The sequence below is a fragment of the Paramacrobiotus metropolitanus genome, unplaced genomic scaffold (assembly GCF_019649055.1).
Source record: "Paramacrobiotus metropolitanus isolate TYO unplaced genomic scaffold, Prichtersi_v1.0 Parri_scaffold0000021, whole genome shotgun sequence".
Classification (NCBI taxonomy): domain Eukaryota; kingdom Metazoa; phylum Tardigrada; class Eutardigrada; order Parachela; family Macrobiotidae; genus Paramacrobiotus; species Paramacrobiotus metropolitanus.
In genome coordinates this window covers 137,587-158,436 of record NW_026570241.1, presented here as the reverse complement: position 1 = coordinate 158,436, position 20,850 = coordinate 137,587, and the positions used below count along the sequence as shown (strand labels likewise).

At 42.8% G+C, this 20,850-nt stretch overlaps 3 protein-coding genes and 1 long non-coding RNA gene across 5 annotated transcripts; 1 reads left to right on the top strand and 3 right to left on the bottom strand.

The window, feature by feature from the left end:
* The first annotated feature begins 1,309 nt into the window (after nucleotides 1-1,309).
* Nucleotides 1,310-9,382, top strand: LOC129586656 (atrial natriuretic peptide receptor 1-like). Its single transcript, XM_055479977.1, has 23 exons — nucleotides 1,310-2,158; nucleotides 2,401-2,442; nucleotides 2,625-2,649; nucleotides 2,718-3,025; nucleotides 3,333-3,376; nucleotides 3,495-3,533; nucleotides 3,659-3,736; nucleotides 3,809-3,946; nucleotides 4,087-4,137; nucleotides 4,290-4,475; nucleotides 4,543-4,681; nucleotides 4,753-4,834; nucleotides 4,904-5,015; nucleotides 5,142-5,354; nucleotides 5,417-5,593; nucleotides 5,663-5,984; nucleotides 6,727-7,045; nucleotides 7,116-7,335; nucleotides 7,879-8,081; nucleotides 8,254-8,303; nucleotides 8,376-8,470; nucleotides 8,533-9,077; nucleotides 9,154-9,382. The coding sequence occupies exons 1-23, from the start codon at nucleotides 1,831-1,833 to the stop codon at nucleotides 9,242-9,244; spliced, it is 3,807 nt and encodes a 1,268-aa protein (XP_055335952.1). The 5' UTR covers nucleotides 1,310-1,830; the 3' UTR covers nucleotides 9,245-9,382.
* Nucleotides 9,383-12,815: 3,433 nt separating this feature from the next.
* LOC129586676 (uncharacterized) lies at nucleotides 12,816-13,506 on the bottom strand. 2 transcript variants are annotated; one of them, XR_008690172.1, is made up of 3 exons: nucleotides 13,271-13,506; nucleotides 13,075-13,160; nucleotides 12,816-12,991 (listed from the first exon to the last, which is right to left on the bottom strand). It is a non-coding gene; the product is annotated as an uncharacterized LOC129586676 (long non-coding RNA). The 2 variants fall into 2 exon arrangements; XR_008690173.1 differs by having other exon boundaries at nucleotides 13,347-13,506.
* Nucleotides 13,507-16,621: 3,115 nt separating this feature from the next.
* On the bottom strand, nucleotides 16,622-18,586 carry LOC129586665 (L-sorbosone dehydrogenase-like). The gene is made up of 2 exons (XM_055479990.1): nucleotides 17,765-18,586; nucleotides 16,622-17,346 (listed from the first exon to the last, which is right to left on the bottom strand). The coding sequence occupies exons 1-2, from the start codon at nucleotides 18,489-18,491 to the stop codon at nucleotides 16,727-16,729; spliced, it is 1,347 nt and encodes a 448-aa protein (XP_055335965.1). The 5' UTR covers nucleotides 18,492-18,586; the 3' UTR covers nucleotides 16,622-16,726.
* Nucleotides 18,587-18,965: 379 nt separating this feature from the next.
* On the bottom strand, nucleotides 18,966-20,828 carry LOC129586664 (L-sorbosone dehydrogenase-like). The gene is made up of 2 exons (XM_055479989.1): nucleotides 19,979-20,828; nucleotides 18,966-19,670 (listed from the first exon to the last, which is right to left on the bottom strand). The coding sequence occupies exons 1-2, from the start codon at nucleotides 20,712-20,714 to the stop codon at nucleotides 19,009-19,011; spliced, it is 1,398 nt and encodes a 465-aa protein (XP_055335964.1). The 5' UTR covers nucleotides 20,715-20,828; the 3' UTR covers nucleotides 18,966-19,008.
* Nucleotides 20,829-20,850: the final 22 nt, after the last annotated feature.

Sequence of the window (20,850 nt, the reverse complement as noted above, 5' to 3'; positions counted from 1 at the left end):
TTTGCCTTAGCGGCTATTGGAAACCTTGCAATATTCATTACTCCGGTAATTATTGCAAGCTATACAAAGAGTCAGGTAAAGTAAAACTAAAATATCGATCGTTTAACGTGATGAAAACATTTTACTATAATTACTATGATAAAGAATCGGATTAACGGTATGACAGGCGCATTCCATTGCCCCGGTTTTCCTGGATATTCTGGAGCTGCGAGAGAAAGAGGACTTTTACCCAGCTTCGCTGCTGCGTGATTCTGTTCGAAGACTTCAAGAAGTACCCGTGCGCTTCACAATGTGGTACCTCATAGGGATTGACAGTGACTTTGTAGTAACGGTGAGTTGGTTCTCGAAATTCTTAAATTCGTCGAATTTGATTTGCACTGAAGCCTGCCCATTGATACTGTGCCGTTCATGTGTACGATATCCTTTTCTTTGCATGATCCATTTATTTGCAGCTCACCGGCATAGTGGTTACTTATTTCGTGTTATTACGGGACATTACCGGGAGCGATGACAAGGCAGGCAACAGCTCATGTGGCTCTCCGGGAAATTATTCCAAAGTCTCCCTTTAAATAAAACGCACCAGTACGGACAATTTGTCGTCAAAAACGAAAATTCGGAAAAAATTCCTCTTGGGTTTTTTTGTGAGTTTTCTGGGTACATTATGGCGCACCACGCAGTGATACATTATTATGTTCAATGCTTCGTCCAAGACTTTATTATCTTCAAAAAATTATTCTTATTAAGCTTTTTGTGTAGTGAATAGGCTACGGCGTACAACACAAGCAATTTGTGAAGTACGCCTGCTGATACCTCATTAATTCACGGGAAGCTAACCATTAATCGTTTTTTAGTGTCCGCATTTCAAACAAAAGCGGGTTCAACCTTCAGCTGTTTTTGATCGATTTACCTTTAAAGAGCCTAATAAGAGAGGCAATCGCATTTCAGTATTGACTGCAGTTAATTCAAGGGTCATAATATCGCTACCACAGCAGCAAACAGGTCAAGTACCAATACGATAGTTTCCGACTGCTGAATACCGCAATGTTGCGGAATCATCAATAAAATACTGTATATTAACATCGCTCGTATGTATTGTACTCGTAGTACATACAAAGTACATCTGCCGTCGATTGTTGAGGATCCTATTCAGACAGGCGCAGTAATCGCTGCCGTTTCGGATCATACAAATGCAAGCTTATTGGGAGTCAATAGACACCAGACAATGTCATGATAAATATTATACCAATGTAAAATATTGATACCCTCACAGCTCCGCTTACGGCCTTTGGCGGATTAATGAAAATTTAATGAATATGCACGGCTTTTGATCCATTCCGTAGATCCTCCCACATATCCCAAACCATGATATCGGTGCATATGCATGCCTACTCAAATTTATGTATATTCTATGCTCCTACTTTCCAGAGTTAAGGTGCTGCAGCATAGACCAAACGCATGAGCCGTTTACGATTGACAGGGACAAAATGATCTGCAAAATTTATATTCCAGTGCAAGCCGGTGGCACGCAAAGTGCTGCTTGCTTCTTTGTTCAAATCATTCCGTAATGACTACCGTAACATTGGCGTAGACCAAACGTTTTCGTGATACACTGTGCTGAAAATTTCCGTCGCATACTTCCATTCGCTGAATAAAACTTTACGCCGATTTACGATACCGGAAACCAGCCTCATGCGTTCAACTCGTTGAAGAAAGGGATTGTACTCTTTACTGTTGTAATACAGTCTGTACGAATACTTTATGTTCTTGCTGGTCAAAAAAGTGTGATTGTTTTCTTGTTTCTTCCAGTTTTTCAATCGTCACGAAAGTGTGATGAAAGTTCTATATTTTTGCTTTGCTTTGTCTATTGCTAATTTAACCGAAGCTTTTAACGTAACCTTTTTGACATGTATGTCATACTCTTCGCTGGCGTACAGCTACAACTACTATGGTCCGGCAGTGGATATTGCGATTGAACAACTGAGCAAGTTATACCCGAGATTCACTTTCCATAAAAGGAATCTGTCTCCCACCTGGATGAAAACATGCGCTGATATGGATGCCAATGTCGTGAATTTGGTATCTTATTATATCATGAAGGATCCCGTTGGCAGCGCGATGTGGGACGATATGACACACTTGAATATCTTCATCGGAAACGGTACCAGCTTTCAGGAGTAGGACTGTGTACACAGTTAATAGGCGCTACAATACCAAAATATAATGTATCCTGGGCATAAGTACCTACTCGCAAATTGTCAAACACTTACGTTGGATGCCATTATGTAGTATTACTTTCTATCATTGCATTCAACAACAGCACCACCAACAAGATTATTATCCACCTCTATCACGCTTTATGGTTTTCGGTAATAGTGTGTCAGAAGTCATACCTTTTTTTAGCTTGCAGTGGATCTCTTGTCTTACTTGGAGATGTCGCTAGAGGTTAGTAGCTATAGCGTAATTATCGGTTTGCAATAACAAATCACCCGTTTTAACAACATCTACTAAAAACATGCTTAGGTATGGATTGATATACATGCCACGAGTACTATGTAATATGTATTAGATGTTGCGCTGTATTTGATAGTTATACAGTTTCCGGTAATATATTTGTCATTTTACAGAGTTGAATATGCCACTAATTTCAAGGTACTCAGTCTAATTCTACGGTAATTCTACTGCGTTGGTTTATTTTCAACCGCTTTTACTGTTTCCAGTGGCGGTTCAGACGATATCCTGAACAATATTAAGCGATTTCCCACACTGCTGCGACTATTAACTTACCACCAGAAAGACCTGACGGAGGTTTTGCTGCAGTTTTTGCGCCGGTATAAGTATAAAGATATTTCACTGTTCTGTGATACCAATCCAGCGCTGGAGAACTTTGAGCAACTGGCTTGCGATGGCTTTGAAGCTGGCATGCAGACAATTCCCAGTTCCAATATCGTCTCCTACCGCTTCAATATGCTCGAAAAAGGTGTTGACTTCCGGGCCCCGCTGTTGGCCGCATCCAAGAACTCTAGAGGTGCGTTCTCTAATCTGTATTACTTGTATTAATTGTATTGTCATAATCAGGGATGCCGATTTCATTAAAAAAACTTTCAAACCTGTCTGAAAGTAACGCATAAGTAATGCCTGTCTGAAAGTAATTCACATTCCATAAGTAGGAGAACATTGCATACAATATCAAAGGCAAAACTCCATATAAAAGAATTAAGCCGATTGCACTATTACGGAATCATGAACGTGAAACGTTTAATGGAAGATAATGTCACTAATGTCACAAAGGATGATAGTGCAGGGCAATACTCGTATTCTCTTAATCTTTGCAGTTATTGTGATAATTGCGCATGGAAATACCACACGTGATATTTTAGTAAGTCCTAGATATCTTTCGCACCACGACATATTTCCGTTAAATCACACCATCTTCTCTCTCTATCATGTAAGCTTTCCATTATTCCCGAACACGCTGCATGTCAATGTTTTTCCAGATTACGGCATATCGGATGGGCATGGCACAGGGCGATTACGTAAGTGAACTAGCACTATCATTCGTCTTTAAGCTTCTTTTTGAGTAAAAGTACTTCAATACGTAAGCAAAGTACAGAATCAGTACTCTAATTTGTGACACTGATTTCTTTTCTGTGACAATTAGGTGTACATCACCGCCTACCCGTTTGAGCATCCTCTGTACGGCTACTATCGTTGGCAGTTTCACGACGAGAAGGATGACGTAAGCGTACACCAATCTCAGAAAATTAATGAAAAGCTGCAACAACAAGTCCACATGGTAATTCTATTTTAGGAAGCAAAAAACGCTTTTAAGTCACTATATTTTCTCGCTGTTCGGCCAATGCGCAGCCCCGATTACGAGGATTTTGAAATCGAAGTTAAATACCGTGCGTACAAAAACTACGGATACAAATACGAAACCACGGAATCGGTAAGCCTACTTAAATACTGCATTTAATTCGCCGAGTGTTAAACACTATAAAACTATTTACTGTTACTACTTGGCGACATTTACAACTTGTGGCTAACCGAAAATCTTCATTCCTGAACACCGTTATAATTTGTGTAAAGGTATCCATGTTCACTGCTTTGCAACACACCATCGTACTTTTGACGGGACAGGTACACTCTTTTATTTTTGCCGTTATTGGTTATCAATATGAATGAAGGTCAAATATTTATGATGCGATGGCACGTCAATTTTTGTATAAAAAAAAGTCTATAAAACAGTCAATTTCCTCTGTTTTATTGCTTATTGACGAGGTCGCTTGTAGCTCATAAACGAAACCATTAACGAGGGAGACGTCCTAGACGATAACGATGGCGATCAAATCATGGATGGGGCTTTCGATCCCAGAGAAATACCATCCGTTATCGGCAACTTTTCCATGCGGTTCGGTGATCGACTTCTCTACACCTACGTCATTGTTTCAATGAACCATACCACATATGATTTTAGGGTAAGATGCACTTGGAAGCATCCAAGTTACACTTTTACATTTCAAATAATAGCGAAGGTTTTTTCAGGAAATTTTCTCCTACGATACAATCAACCGGACTTTGTCGCCGGTGCCGGGAACTGCCGTTACATGGGCCTACCGGAATTCCGCTCCACCCAATACTCCGCCCTGTGGATTCGGTGGCATTGATAACAGTTGTGCTGCTTGTATGTTGAATAACCTTTCTCAAACCGCTTTTGGTTACTCAATCGAACCTTTACTCTCTCTGTTATCTTAGCGTCGGGTGAGGTGACGGGGACGGTGATCGGAATATTGGTGGCCTTGGCTGTGGTTGGTGCGATTTTTTACTACATTGCCAAGTAAACGCATCGTAACTATAAACAGCACTAGCAACAGGTGGCTGCAATGGCATTGTCAATCCAATATAGGCGCAGCGGAATTTTTGACAAAGACACCGATGAGCGACGATGGTTTGTTCTGCCTGAAGAAATCGTCTTCACAAAAAACAACGCCACTGCCGGTTCCACCTATTCACGTGCAGTAAGGTTCTTTTATCTTTAATATTTTTAGTGAAAGCGAAAAAATTGGAGTAAATTATTATTAGCCACAGACGCAGTCAATACAGAAAAACCACGAGTACTGGTTCACTATACTAGAGTTTTGCAGAAATCAACTATGTCGCTTAACCAAAGCATTAGCAGCCACCAAACCACAATGAAAGCCAGCCGCAAAACTGCTACTAACAGCTTTAGTTTAACCGGAAGTCTACTAGAATCGGAGAATGTGGCCATGTACAAACAGAGACCAGTGTGGGTGCGCCGGGTGGCTGTTCATAAAAAATTCTCACCGAGTTCGTCACAGGAGAATCTTATTAGAAAAGTAACGCATTGGGAGCGCCAGCATGTATTACATAAATTTATTTATAACACTGCGTACTTCAGATCAAACAAACGTATTCGGCGAACGTTGCCAGATTCTTTGGAATCTATCCAATGGATAACGAAGTCGGGCTGCTTTGTGAGGTCGCTCATCGGGGAAGCTTGAGCGACATTATACAAGGCGAATCCATCCGGTTTGAGTCATCGTTGAAAAGTTCGGCGCTTTCGGATTTAACCAGTGTGAGACTCGCAGTACTTGCTGATTAAGTACCGTAATTTCGTAATTTTAAATGCGAAAATGTTTTTCAGGCACTGATGTATCTGCATAATTCCGGTGTGCAATTCCACGGCGAACTGTCGAGTCATAACGCCCTAATGGATAATCGATTCGTGACTAAAGTTGCATACTGCCGCTTGGATCTATTCCATCGACAGCAACCTGATTTCTTCCATGATACACCCGATCATAAAAAATTCTTTACTTTTGCCCCGGAACAGCTGCGTTCACCGAATGTGTACAAAGGATCGAAGGAAGGAGATATTTATGCGTACGGGCATATATTTATCGAGATTATGTGCGAAATTGCGCCTTTCCAAAATGAGCTGGATGTGGATCGATTCACAGCAAAAGGTCAGGCAATCGACCAGTACATAGGCATCTCTCCTGTTAGTCCTTAACTTGCGCAAAGCCATGCGATCAAAGAGAAATACTGATCATAATAACTGTCCAGATACTATACAGATCGATCATCGCGCTATTAAGGAAACTGGTTTGCTTGGAAAATGTATTGTACTATGTCGACTAGTTTTTACAAGCTTGATACAATGCGAGCAAGAAAGGAAGCTACGGGTTTAGGGTGTGCGTTCTAGCGAAGACAGCGAAAACCGGTTTGTACAGCTCGTGCGCGCACAGACGGCCACACTCATACGTGTGTAAGTGAATGCGAGCGGATTAACCCACTCACACGCACATGTGCCGATCGATCGATACAGCGAGGCAGCATTCAGCTTGCGCTTTTTAGTAGCACTGAAATCCTCTGTCTTCGGTCTATTTATAGTCACAGCAGAGAGGCTGCATTGATCAATCAGCCTCAGCGGGCAAAAAAGGCTGTTCGCAGGCTTTTAACATAGACCGTAGCCTCCTCATTTAGTCAGATTGTACTTTCTTCATAATAAATCCATCAGCAGGCCACAAAGGCTACTGTAGCCATACTCAGGCGAAAGTATATAGTCTATTGTATACCGCTCCAGGAAAGTTTCAGCTAATATAAGTAAAAATACTTCAGCATGGTAAGTAGCAAAATTCACAAAAAACCGAATATTTCTGCCGAAGATACACTTAATAACTTCGCTTTCCGACTTTTGTGTTACAGATATAATCGATCGCGTCTGCCGACAGAGCGTCATTCCATTTCGACCGAAAATACCCGCATCGGCATTATTGTCACCGGTTCGTTCACTTGTGGAGCGTTGCTGGGACGACCGACCGTCCGCTCGGCCGACAATCGAGTACATCAACAGCTACTTGAAATCGGTGCCTGGATTCGAGAGGGATGATAATTTTGTGGATGCTCTTACTAAACGCTTGGCAGCGCATGCGGAAGATCTGGAACAACGCATTCAGCGGGCACAGGAAGCAATACTAGAGGAGAAGCGCAAAGCTGAGCAGCTGCTCTTTCAGATCTTACCCGAGTATGTTATAAATTCTGATCGACGTTTTGGGTAATGGCGAATTCATTTCTCGAGATGCTTGCGTAAATAGGCATGTTGCCACAAGTCTGGTGCGAGGTACGAAGACGGATCCCGAATTCTTCAGTCAAGCGACACTGGGATTTACCGCTATCGAAGATTTTGGAGTAATTACCGCTGCGAGCACTCCTCTTCAGATGGTTGGTCTCTTAAACGAAATATACACCATGTTTGACGCTATTCTGCAGCAGTTCGACGTTTACAAAGTGGAAACAATTGCTGATACGTACATGGTAAGGCGGCTGTTCAGAATCTTACTTCGAATTCTTCTGTAGCCTTTTAGGTGCCTGTACGGTGATTGTACCCTTTAACATATGAGATGTTGGCTAGAAGCCGCAAACTGCTTTTTGTGCAAACAGCATCTGGTTTTCGAAAAAGTGAATTATGTAAAATTAAAATTAATGGTATAACAAGCATAACAAAATTTATCGATGCATACCTTATCGATGGTAAGTTAGCTGACTCATGCCAATATATTGCTTGATATGCATTTGCTGCATTGACTGATTTATGATCAGTAACCGTGTTTCTACGAATAGGCGGAGGGTGGCTTCGTCTAAAATTTATTGTAATTGACCCGTCACGGACCGCAATATGTATTTTAATCGATGAAAGCACTCGATAGCCATAAAATCTTTTAATGCTAAGTAGATCCGGGCCCGCAGCGCTTAAGTAGCAATCTCGTTAAACTTTGTGCGATAGTGGAAACTTTTTAGCTTGTGCTGGGCACAAGAGTACTGAGTATAGAAGTATAATTATTATGTGATATCTTGCAGATTGCCAGCGGTATCCCAGCGCGAAATAACAACGAGCATTCCAGGCAGATTGCTGAGTTATCATTGGAAATGATGCAACAAGCGCAAGCTTTTAAGATAAAACACCGTCCTCGTTCAAAAAATATCCTACTGCTGAAAATCGGGTGCCATACTGGGTCATGTGTGGCCGGAGTAGTGGGCAACCGAATGCCTCGATATTGTTTGTGAGTGAAAGAATATAAAGTACTGTTACAGCTAAACTGTCAAAGTAATCCACAGTGTGCTTCGATAAAAATAAGCTTGTATCAACTTTTAACTTCCGAACTTTACGGCGAAAGAAGGTTGAAAATTATTAGTGAATATCGTTTTACTGATAATTAAGTCTTTTATGCGCAGATTTGGTGACGCTGTTAATTTTGCATCACGGATGGTAAGCACCGGGAAAGGTAAAACAAAAGTGCAAGGAGTTTTGTCCTGTCAGCCATTCGATTTATCGAAACGTCTTGTCGTCGTTGCAGCGCTCAGAATCCAGTTCAGCTCTACCGCTAAAGATCATCTAGAAGTGCATAGTCCAGAATTTCGGTTCCAGAGCAGAGGCGTAATCGAGATCAAAGTACCCGCCCGCCTGGCAGTTAAAATCCAGAAAAGCCCCATTTGAGTGTATTCTGCTTGCAGGGTAAAGGTCCACAGAAATGCTACTGGCTTTTGCAAGAGCATGAAAAGAGCGATTACGATACAGAAGAGGATCAACACAAGCGCAAATCTCGGAAGCAGTCTTCGCCTAATAGGGACACTTCCAACCAAAGGTCACGGTCAAAGGTAAACGATCAAGAGAGTCACAGTCACAGAAATCTCTCACCAGAGCAAGATCGTTCTGAGAAAAGATCGACTTCCAAAAAGAAAAAAGGTCACAAAGAATCTGGATCCGGCCAACGGGATACACACAAGCATGAAAAAGCCAGTCAAAAAGCAAAGCCCGCTAACGAACCGGAGCGAAGGATATCGTATATGCAAAATAATCCGTCGGGGAGCGAAATATCGATAGAAATAAAAAGCAGTCAAGAAAAACCGCAGAAGAAAGTGACACATAAAGAATCCCAGCGAAGAAAATCTTCAGTGGCTGCAAAGCAGGCTGGAAGGAAACAACGTGATGAATCCCAAGAAAAGCAACTGCTAGCAAGAGACCCGCAGTCCACATTGCTCACAACAGATAAAAGCAAGTACGGTGTAAAACCGTATTCCGTGTCACGATCTACTTCCAATTTGTCACAAATGAATAACGCTAGTGATTCCCAGGAATCTGAAGAGAAATATGCCGCACCGATTAAACGTACTGCAAGCAGAGCTAAGGATAACCAAAGTGAAAATCACATTAAACATCCGCTAGACCAGTCCAGTGTACTGTCGTCTACTCGCACCAAAGCAGATCAGCAGTCGGACGGAAGCAGGATCAGACAAAAGTTTGTACCAATGGAGAACTTGTTGTTACTTTCCGCACGAAGTCAGGTAAGTTCTGCACAGCAATCGCCGGTGAACACCGGCAGAGAAAAATCCGGATTTCTGCCGAGTTTTGCATTCAACGTTGGGTCATCAAAACTTGACATTCAACAAGAAGCAGATCATAGCAAAAGCCCTAACCAGTCGAATGGAAAGAGTAAATCAGATGCAGCAGCTAGTGGAGACAAAAAACGTTTGGAAAAGAATCCAGAGGCCGATTACGAAGCCGCAGAAGCGGGTGCGAGTTCCCGGAAACGAGACGACGAAGTCCGTGAGAAAGAAGCTCGTGTCAAAGAAAGAAAATCCAGTCTGAACCAGTTCCCCAAAAAAGAACTGATTCGAGATAAGTCTCTGAAAGATACGAAGGAAAGCGATTATCCCAAAAAGCAGTCGAAATTGCCTCCAATCTATAATACAGAAGGGGATGCCGAATACCAGCGCAACATTTCTAACCATGGACGATCCACTGCGCATAGAAGCAGACGAGATGGTTCCGATAAGCAAAACCTTTCCCAGCGAAGAGTCCAGCGATCGCCGTCGAAAACGTCACAGCTATCCGACGACGAAAAAGACTCAAGGAAACGTGCAAACAAAAGTCGGCGGGATAACAGCCACCATGAACGCAAAACCAAATCCCCGGCACAGAACAACGGAACGCGAAGCAAAAGAAGCCATGATCTATCGGGCGAGGAAGCATCAAACGGTTCCCGAAACCGTAAATTTCGGCGGTCGCCATCTGTAGACCCCCCGAGTAGTAAGAAGCGCATGTCCAAACGTAGCCAATCCAGAAGGAAAACGAGTCCGGAATCCGGGAAAGCTACAAACGCCAAGTCTACGACAAAAAAAGAAGTAAGAAATGGGAATAAGAGCACCAAAGAGGTAAAAAATAAGCAATCACCTCGACGTTATTCCGACCAGTCTAATGGATCTGGAAGCCGGTCACCGGATAAGCGGAAAATCGCTTTGAGAGCTGAGCGCAATCGCCGGGAAGAAAACAATGCGCGTCATAAGGGATCAAAGCGCTCTAGCACACAACGTAAACGGAAGCCCAGTATTTCTAGTGATTCCGCAGAAGACGTGAGCGAGAAACGTCAATCGGCTTCTGCCAGTTCGTCTAGGAGCAGCGAGGATCCATCGCATGACATTAGATCTAAACATTCTTCCCGTCGAGATGATAAGAAGTCGCATCCCAAGAAAGCTGATACCTCCGATCTTTCCAGCGATTCTGACAGTGAATAAGTTTGCATTATATTGCCTATAATCCATAAAGCAACTAAACTAACGCCTGCAAATACACGCCCAAGAATGTCTTTTGCGCAAGCCTAAAGCGGTTAATAATTTCCTAGACTTCCTGCAATAAGTTCCTAGACTTTAAATCATATTCCATTGAAATTCTAAAGAAAATTTTCAGTCAACAGCAGTAATGTTAGTCATTAATGTTAGTTTTACTAATGGATAATAATTGTTTAAAAGATTAAGAATGTCGTGATGCATGGTAAGCTTTCAGACTGACAAAAAATACCAATAATGTTCAGAACGCGTACCAAGATTCAACTCTACCAGTATACAGTAGTTAGATTCTGTAGTATAATATAGTAGATCTTTATTACCACGAACAAAATAAATTGCATACACCAGTGCATATGCCAGTGTCTCACGTAAAATCAACAATAACCACTCCTATAATCAGAAAGCACGTCTTCTAAACGCGTCCGGACAGTGTCGGTTTTTCAAAAATGCATTAGGGCGATCAAATAAACCACCTTCATAAACCGAGTCTACCATGTACTCGTATTATACGAGTATTTTAGGCACTTAACCGAGGTACCCAGTTCACGAAGAAGCAGTAAAATGCATCTCCTGTGGAAGCTAGGTGATTTCCCAAATGTGTTACAACACCGAGTACGACGTTGGAGAATGACAAGAACATAATGTACACCGAAAAGACCGTCCGGAGTTCAGCCAGCATTAGAAACACCAAAATTAGACCAGCGTTAAAAATTATGCCCACTAATACGTATAAGAAGGTGTCGAGCCGGCATTAAGAGCTGCTAGAACTTGCTGATATCCGGTTATATGCTTCTGCATGCAGCCAGGTGGCGGAGCCATTGCGCAGAGCGGTTTGTCCGCAGTCCACTGAATCAACGGTACATCTTTCGCTGCGTTGCATCCATACTTGCCATGGAAGTGATCCTCCAGAGCATCAAGGGCATCTTTATCAGACTGGGACAGCTGCAACGGATTTGTTCGAATAAAATGCGCGGCAATTGGTGCATCGCAAATGCCGGTTTGGAGGTTCTGCGCTTCACATCCGTACATAAGGAACTGTGTTGAGTCAACATATACCACCATCGTGGAGAAGTAAGAACGGATGCTTTAATTGCATTGATTATTTAATGGCGTGTCACCAAAGATTACCCAGAGTATCCTTGACGGTGTACGGAATGATCAGGCCCTTCACGAGGCCTGTTTCTTGGGCTTTTCCAACAAAGAAGGCGTTGACACACTGGGAGGAGTTTGCGCTCACATAATTGGAATATTCCACCCCGTAGGTATGGGTCGAAGAATTAACCAGAGGTGTGGTGGACAGTCCCACATCATGCAGAATGACTACCCTACTTGATTTACTGGATCTATTTCGGGCGCAAACAGGCGTCGATAAAAGTAATATTTTCCGTTAATCTGTTGCACAAATCAGACGTACTGAAATTACGTAACAAATGCTTTGCTAAAGAACAAACAAAATTGTTTTTGCCATGAAAAATATTTGATTTCATTACCAGGTTTAGGTCTATCTGGCCCTGGGACGGCATGGAATTCGGCCATTTGCGCCCTGAAGGCGTAGAAGATCTTCCGTAGTTCGGTGAACTGGCTGTCGCCGGTGAACCTGTTTATAGTTTTATTAAAGCGTGCAGGAACTTATTAAAAATGTCTTTGGTACGAAAAAAATAATGGCATTGTGTCGGAAACGTCAGTTACTTGTCGGCTTTGCAATGGTTAACTTCATTCCTTGGATATCCTGGGTAATACAAAGCGGTGGGTCAATGGCCGTGCAAGTTCCCTTTGACCCATAGGTTTCCTTCGGTATATTCTCCACCGTAACGCAGTATTTTGAGAAAACAGAGTTAATAATACTGTCAAAATTATCACTCTCCGCCGCCGACAGCTGGTCTGGTCGCTTTCGCGTCTGAGCGATGATTGCGGACGCGGCGCACTGGACACCGTCCGCCTGGGCACGATCACAGCCATAACTTATCATCAGATTCTGATAGTCATGGTACAGAACTACGAAAGTCGTTGGACTTGCAAAATAATTACGAAATTTGTGCCACTTACTTTTATGTATATACTTTTATATACGTATCTTTGTACCACCAACAAGCTTACGCATGATATAATTATCATTGACGCCACCGAGATCGCCAATCTGTAGTCCTTGATTGGAGTATGCTCCCGTAAAGAACTGGAACGTGCAGGGCAAGGTGCCCGGCAAATCGGAGAAGATTTGCCACCACTGTAACATCGCCGGTTGACCGGTGACAGGGTCAGAGTAGGGCGCTACGCTGGTGATTTGTATTTGTGCTGCACTGGAATAATTCCCGCCAATTCTTCTGTACACGTACCATATGCCATCGGCCTAAATTAAGATTTTTCAAACTGGCTTGACTCGCAGCTACCGTTTACAATACAAAAATTAACAATGCTTGAATTTTTAAATACCTGGTTAGGAGCATATCCTCCCATCCCCTGCACGGAAATCGGAAGAGCCGGTGAACATTGTTGTGCGGAATATGCGGCTGTGTACGCTATACGGATACATAAAATTACATGGCCAACTTTAGGAGAGAATATCTGGGAATCTACGCAGTAAACAAAAGAAAAGGTGTAGATATGGGAATTACGGAATTTTGCTTACCTAAGAAGAAAACAGCAAATGCGAACAACATTACGGACAAAGATGATTTCTGTAACTCATAAATTTGACACTTTACCGACTATGGTACATGCAATTTGAAGGCTGATATTGCAGCAAGCTGTTCTTAGACGGGAAGTCAGACAAAGCCATCGCAAATTGCCCATCTGAGACCCTCCGCGACTGCATTCATCCCAAGGTTAAACACGTTAGCTTGACAAGTTGAATGACAACTCAAATTAATTTACTCGTACATCCACGATAGGATTTGCAGTGTTAATAAAAACATCATAAGTATGGAACATTTGAAAAGCACTGCATGTGCTCTTACTTATAAGGTATGGTTTTTTCTTTTTTTAGATACACGTTTTGAGACCTCCGGGCATGATAATAATTAGCTATTACGAGAATATTCAGAATAACAATGTTTGCCATATTGGAGGAATAAATGAAATGATTTATAGCATTTAATGTTTTCATTGCCATAGTACGAGTCTAATATGCATTTAACTTTTTATGAGTCTAATGGCTTGTCGTAATACCAGAGCCGGCAGAACGCCTCAGTTTATCTAATAATTATTGCGACTTGCTGTACAATACAAGTATACCAGTCATATAAAGGGCCACCCTATCCGATGACTACTGGTGGATGAGTTTATAACTGAATTCCGAAAGGCATTTACATTTTGTTAATCGGGATGGCTGCCGTGTATCGAGACTTGTTGAGAGTTGTTACCTCGCACAGAAGGGGCAGTTGTAAACAACAGTGAACATCTAAGGAGAAATAATTAAAAGTCTCTGCAAAGTTCGCCACATGCCATTAACACAGTGAAAGATATGTTTTTAATTGGCAACAGCCCTTCCACATAGCAAAAAAGCCTGCGCTGGGCGACTCTAATCAAAAAAGTGAAAGATCACTAATTAGCCAAACCATCTTTAAAGGACATTTCGAAAATTTCTTTATTCGAAAATCAGTTAATCTACAAAGATGCGTGCTTACTGAGTGCGTGCGTCTATCGAGTGACTGCAACGGGGGCATACTTACTGCCGGACTTCAGCCATAAGATGTGTATTACAACAATTACATACGTGTGCTTATAATTTTATGCGTGCAAGAGTGACCAAAGATGGAATTTTTTAATCCCCGCAGTTTATAAAGTACCGAAGTTAGTGTTCGAAATGCCTGAAGTAGTATATTCGCTTACGGTCTTATACCATTCTGTTTTCTTGAGTGCTGAGTAAGCGAAAGGTCGAAAACCTTTGGGGAGCTTTGCTAATTGTGAATAGACACAGTAGCGGCAATTTTTAGCAACATTGCCACTATGTTGTTGATGAGGTGTCAGTGGTCCACTTGCATCGACTAACACCACACTTCTCCCGCTCTAAGTACACACCATACAGAAATAAATGGTGCGGGAGCAATAACTCATCTTCGTTCCTCGGAGATCGATACATTGCTATTCCACTTATTACTGTCCCTGCTCATAAACCCGTAGTAAAAGTTTCTAAAACATTTCTACATGCATCAACTTCTCAAAGAGCATTTCCGCAATAAATTTTTATCTGCTAGCAGTTCAACGCATCCTACCGAAATTAATAATATTTTTATACGTTATAAAATGGAAGTTTCTGGCACTGTACAAACGAAGAATCTGTGGTATGAACGCTTTTCCAAGTTTGTATTTGCTGGTTTGCGTTTAAGCGGCATGTACCGGTATCAAGACGGTGGTGGTATCAACGGTTACGAAACGTCGAAACTTTCCTCCATAAGCTTCTTCATCTCGTCCGCGTACATGTTATTAGGTGTCATTGTGTGTTTCTACTTGTACATCCAGGAACCAGCAAGTGAGCAGTCAACAAAAATGTCGCAACTGCTTGTAGCGTCCACAATCGGCTTATTTTTACTCTCTGGTTGTATCATCGGTTACTTGTTCCGCGCGCGTTCGCATTCCCTTATGCCGGTCAACGAAGAAATTCGGCTTTATTTGTCAAAGCACGCGATATCTCAACACCAATATAAAGTACACGTTAGGAGACCGTGTGTTTGCTCGGCTCTCGCCATGATATTAATTTCTGTTTTTTACATAGTCTTAACCATACTACGCTGTATTGAAGAGTTTAATCACTATGATGACATGTTCGGTGTGTTAATTCCCGCTCCTGTTTCTATCATTGTACTGCTTTTCATCCCCATTCATTTGTCCGTAACTGTACTAGTACAGTATTGTCAAGCGTTCGCGTTTTATGGGCTCAGTATTGCACAGGGATTTCGCGATGTGCGAATACAAACTGGAGAGCTGTTTGAGCAGCATAAAAACGGTGACCTTTCTAAGGCGCAGTTCACGGTGGAACTGAAAGAGCAACTGCAACGCCATTTTCAGCTTTCCCAGTTTGTGGCACGTTTGGATGGCATCTTTGCGGCACCGTTTCTGGTGGCCCTGTGTTCCAATTTGCTGGCATTGATAATTATGATAAATATGCTGATTGGCGGCGCCCCGGCAAAACTCGGTTCCCTTTTTCAAAATGATCTGGTGAATTTGCTCTCTTGCTCTGTGGCAGCGATGGGTAGTTTTATGATGTGTTTTGGTTTACTGGTGATAGCATGTTCTGTTAAAAATCAGGTACTTGTGTAAATAAAAATAACTGCAAGGTTTAAAAGCTGCTATTAACTGTGGGAAAAACATTTTCAACGACTTCGAGTACAGGCAACCAACTTTTATTAGAAAAAAATTGAAAATAAATTGCACTTATAAGTGCTCATACAAAGGTGATTAAACTTATAACATTATTACAATTTCTGTTTTTACAAGGTTCATTCGATCGGTCCGGTTTTCGACCGGATTCTGCAAGCGCGTACGTCAAAGGAAGATTATAATTCGTGGCAAATTTACGAAACAATCCGAAGGATGAAGCAGAGCGATGTGAAATTCACGGCTTGGAACATATTTGACCTGGATACCAACTTCGTTGTGACGGTCAGCTTGGGAACGTTATCGTCGCACTAATTTTGTTTACTCGTATTTATTCTGATGACTTTGCACGTTGCAGGTTATCGGTGTGCTAGCCACGTATCTTTTCCTGGCTCGTGAACTGACCGGGCGCGAAGGAAAATCACAGATTTGTAATACCACGTCTAATTATACACTTACGTAATAAACCGTTAGATTGTGTTTGTACATATGATAATGAACCGTTTTGTATGAGTTCTATTCAACTCGTTCCAGTTTTTTGCCGTTGAAGTATGATTTAATGCATTTAATTAATTAATGGCTACAACGATGTGGGTTTAACTTTGACATGTTAAATCAAATGTTGCTAACATTGCTAAGATCTAATTCTCTTTATTAACGTTGGTTCGCAGGGGGTAAATAAATTAAATATGGATATATGTAGGTTTTATTTAATCAGGTCATATTCAAAACAATCGCATGGTTTAGTTTCGGCGTTTATTTGTGTGAATTACATGCGCACAAAGAGTGCAAGAGCGAATGCAAACACCATTAAAAACAAGCTGCTTATGTGCATTTCGGCTCCCGAATCAGTGTACCACACTCTCCACACTGAATTTGATCCATCGTCCGACACCCACAACGATCCATCCTTAGCGACAGCCACGCCTACCGGCGTACCATACACCTCACCGGACGCCGACACAAAGCCGGTCATGAAATCTTCGTAGACGCCACTGGGCGCACCGTTCTCTTCCAGCACCCGAATGACCTTGTATCCCGTCCGGTTCAGCCGGTTCCAGGAGCCGTGTTGGGCAGCAAAGACGTCGTTCTTGTATTCCGCCGGGAAATGATTGCCGGTATAAAACGCCATCTGCAAGGAGGCACTGTGCGCTTGGATCAACACCTCCGGAATGGATACACTGGGCACATTTTCGGGGACTTTGCCGGCGTGACGCGGATCGGTGTTGTTGCCGATATAGTACCACGGCCAACCGTAGAACTGATTAGCGTTTACACGGGTAATGTAATCCGGGACAATGTTATCGCCTAGGCCGTCTCTCTCGTTCACTGATGTCCATAGAACGCCGGTATCTGGGTGACTGGCAATGGTGACCGGATTTCGAATGCCTGCAAAGTTTTTGTCGTGTGATTAATGGAATAGTAAAAATATGTTTATTAAATCCACAGAGCATCTAACGCTAATATTAACGCCAATAAGTAAAAGTAGATACAAAGATGTCATATTTTAATGTTACCGGGAAAGATAAAAATTATTTATAAGTAGACTGATCAGACAAAACTGATAAGACTAATAAATAACATTAAAACATACGGTAATTGGGGAAATTCGTGATAGGATCTGCCCAGATATACGTATACAAGCACGTATTAATTGTAATCATCAGCTTCATTGCATTAAATAGCGAGAGCGCTGTTATTGCCTGATGTTAAGAAAGTGCTTATTATTTTTACTTCGTGTATATTCTAGATTATTGTGTTGATGAAAGGTTGTTACGAATATTTTACGAATTTCCAAATATTTCACCTGTTGCAAATTGGGTTTTTCCGGTTCCATCAAGGTTAAACTTCAAAATCATCGCCCGATCGACTTCGTTGTCAGTAGGATTGGCTTGAACATTGCTGAACGAACCAACCGCAACAAACATACTCTGCCCATCCGGGGAAAAAATAATATCCCTGGTCCAATGACCTTCTTTCGGAATCTGGTCGGTCACCACCTCAGCTGCTGCCTGCGCCACGGTATCGCCGTTTTTATAACTAAACCGCACAATACTCCCAGTATTGGCGATATACACATGCGTCGGATTATCGCCATGAGGATGGAAAGCGATACCAAACGGTTGATCCAGTCCCTGCTCGCGGGTAGCATAAATAAACCGGTCGACGTGCCCACTGTCGTTCCGTCGCAAGATGCTGATCTGGTTGGCTACGCCCTCCGACACAAAGACGTCGCCGTTGGGTGCGGTACGCAGGAGCCGCGGTTGCCGTAAATCGGTGATGAGCAGTTCCACGGCAAAGTTTGCAGGGACTTTTGGGAGTTCATTAGCAGGACGAGCAACAATCCGAGTCTGGTTGAATTCGTCGGACGGTGCCGGTGGTGGGAGGTCAGCCGGGGTGATCTTGCGCCGCACACCGGGTGCATCGTTACGGTAGTCGCCGAATGCTGCCGAACCGGTTAAAACGTTTTGACCGGCTGCGACATATCTGTACAGCTGCACGACGGCAGCGCATAAAATTAAAAATTTGTGCATTTTACGGTTGTTGATTTAATCGTCAGTAAGTATTAAATTTTTGAAGGATGTTGCACAACCAGATATATGCAGAGGCGGTTTATAACTGTAATTAATAGCGGAGAGTTTTAGCTGATCAGTTGATGCGGCTTTGTATAGTCACAGTCTCCTTATCAAGCTTGATGAATGTTATCCATCCAGTCTAAGCTCGAAAACAGTTCTTAGCAAAGGTTTCTTTATCGTATTCCAGATTGCAGTTATTGTGCTTTAACCTATATATTCTGCTTTTCTGTGTTGTATCTTCCGATCGGACATGCGGAAAGGAGAGCGATAACATTATATAATTTCTTATGGTACTGCTGTAAGTACAAGCTGGCCCATAAAATATCATTAATTTTATCTTCGGTTTTTAGAAGTAGAGTACCCGGTATTTCATGCGAATTAATTCTGTTGCCATGTACGAAATAGTTGTGCCGCATAACAAAACTCGCCATCTGGTCTTCGTTATGATCTGTTAAAGAACCAAAGAAATGACAGTCTACACACATTTCCAGCAGGCAATGGCAAAGAGAATAAACATCGAAACAAAATGACAACCAAAATGTGATGCGGCGTTTCCACCCGGGCTACCGGTTGTCGTGGTAGTATCATCAACAGTCCTATTGTACCATACTCTCCACACTGAATTCGATCCGTCGTCCGAGACCCACAGCGACCCATCTTTGGCTACGGTCACGCCGACCGGTCGACCCCATACTTCACCGGCATCCGTGACGAAACTGGTCATAAAATCCTCGTAGATCCCGTTCGGCACACCGTTTTCTTCCAGCACGCGGATGACCTTATAGCCGGTCCGACTTTGGCGATTCCACGAACCATGCTGGGCCGCAAAGATATCGTTTTTGTACTCCGCGGGAAATGAGCTACCGGTGTAGAAGGTCATCTGCAGGGACGCACTGTGGGCTTGGATAAGGACATCCGGAATGGATACTGTGGACACGTTGGCTGGGATTTTCCCCGCGTGGCGTGGATCAGTATTGTTGCCGATGTAGTACCAGGGCCAACCATAAAATTCATTTTCGTTGACGCGCGTGATGTAGTCCGGTACAAGGTTATCGCCCAGTCGGTCTCGCTCGTTGACGGAGGTCCATAGAACATTAGTGTCGGGATGGAACGCAATAGTGACTGGATTGCGAATTCCTGTAGAATGAAGTTTTACAATAAATATTTTACGCTGTATTATGATGATTTACAGATACATTGCTGACAGTTACCGTCTTTCGATGTATTACCGTAATCTCCTATCACATTTTTACATGGCCAAAATTACGTGTCGCATTTATATACCTTTATATTTCCGGTTGTATCATATCATAATGTAAAGGTCGAGTAAATACTATTAACAAGTTTGTAGTTTTTTTGTTATAAAAACTAAGCACGCTGAAGTACGACTATGTTCAAAGTACTACATAAATACAAATCATAAGCAGAAAGTAGCATACAATTACCTGTGGCGAATTGGGTCTTTCCGGTGCCGTCAACGTTAAACTTCAAGACCATTGCCCGGTCTGTCTCGTTATCCTGTGGTCTCTCCTGGGCATTACTCAAGGATCCCACCGCAACGAACATCGCCTGGCCGTCTTTAGAAAAGGCAATATCTCGCGTCCAGTGACCCCGCCCGGGAATACCCGTCACCACTACTTCCGCCTGACCCACGGCCGCTGTATCTCCATTTGAATAGTTAAACCGGATAATACTCTCCTGATTGGCGATGTACACATGAGTGGGCGTATCTCCGGGAGGGTGGAACGCAATTCCAAACGGCATGTTGATCCCGTTCTCCGCTGTCGCGTACGTAAAATTAGTCACCTGGCCAGATGAATCATTACGGCGTAAGATAGTGATCTTTTGTCGGTTGCCTTCCGATACAAAGACGTCGCCATTGGGCGCGGTGCGTAATAAACGCGGAAATGATAGGCTGGCCAGATGCTCGACAACAAATCCCGGTGGGACTTTGGGCAACGCCCCTTCCGGACGGGGAGCAATGGAGGAACGATTGGAGCGGTCTTCGCTGGGGGCGGGAAGGTCAGCGGGAGTGATCTTCCGTCGCACTCCGGGGGCGTCGTTGTGGTAATCTCCGAAAGCCGCTTGGCCAGTTAAAATCGTGGTTTGGTTATCTGCCCAACAAATAGTAACGCAAAGGCACAGGCATGTGAACAATGCAATTGCGTTGTACTTCGCCATTTTTTGAATACTGTATCGGTGTATCAGGAAATTATTTTGGTATTGTAATTGGATTTTGTGATTGCTGCACTTATAGCAGCTATTACAAATAAAGTTGAGATGCCTGGCTTCGTGTATAACGTTTGCGATAACTGTT

Coding starts and splice junctions, on each gene's coding strand:
- LOC129586665 (XM_055479990.1), bottom strand. CDS start 18,491: ATGCACAAATTTTTAATTTTATGCGCTGCCGTCGTGCAGCTGTACAGA. Junction 17,347..17,764: donor AAAAACCCAATTTGCAACAG/GTGAAATATTTG, acceptor AAAACTTTGCAG/GCATTCGAAATCCGGTCACC.
- LOC129586664 (XM_055479989.1), bottom strand. CDS start 20,714: ATGGCGAAGTACAACGCAATTGCATTGTTCACATGCCTGTGCCTTTGC. Junction 19,671..19,978: donor AAAGACCCAATTCGCCACAG/GTAATTGTATGC, acceptor TTCATTCTACAG/GAATTCGCAATCCAGTCACT.
- LOC129586656 (XM_055479977.1), top strand. CDS start 1,831: ATGAAAGTTCTATATTTTTGCTTTGCTTTGTCTATTGCTAATTTAACC. Junction 3,377..3,494: donor ATACCACACGTGATATTTTA/GTAAGTCCTAGA, acceptor ATGTTTTTCCAG/ATTACGGCATATCGGATGGG. Junction 9,078..9,153: donor CTCACAACAGATAAAAGCAA/GTACGGTGTAAA, acceptor AGTGATTCCCAG/GAATCTGAAGAGAAATATGC.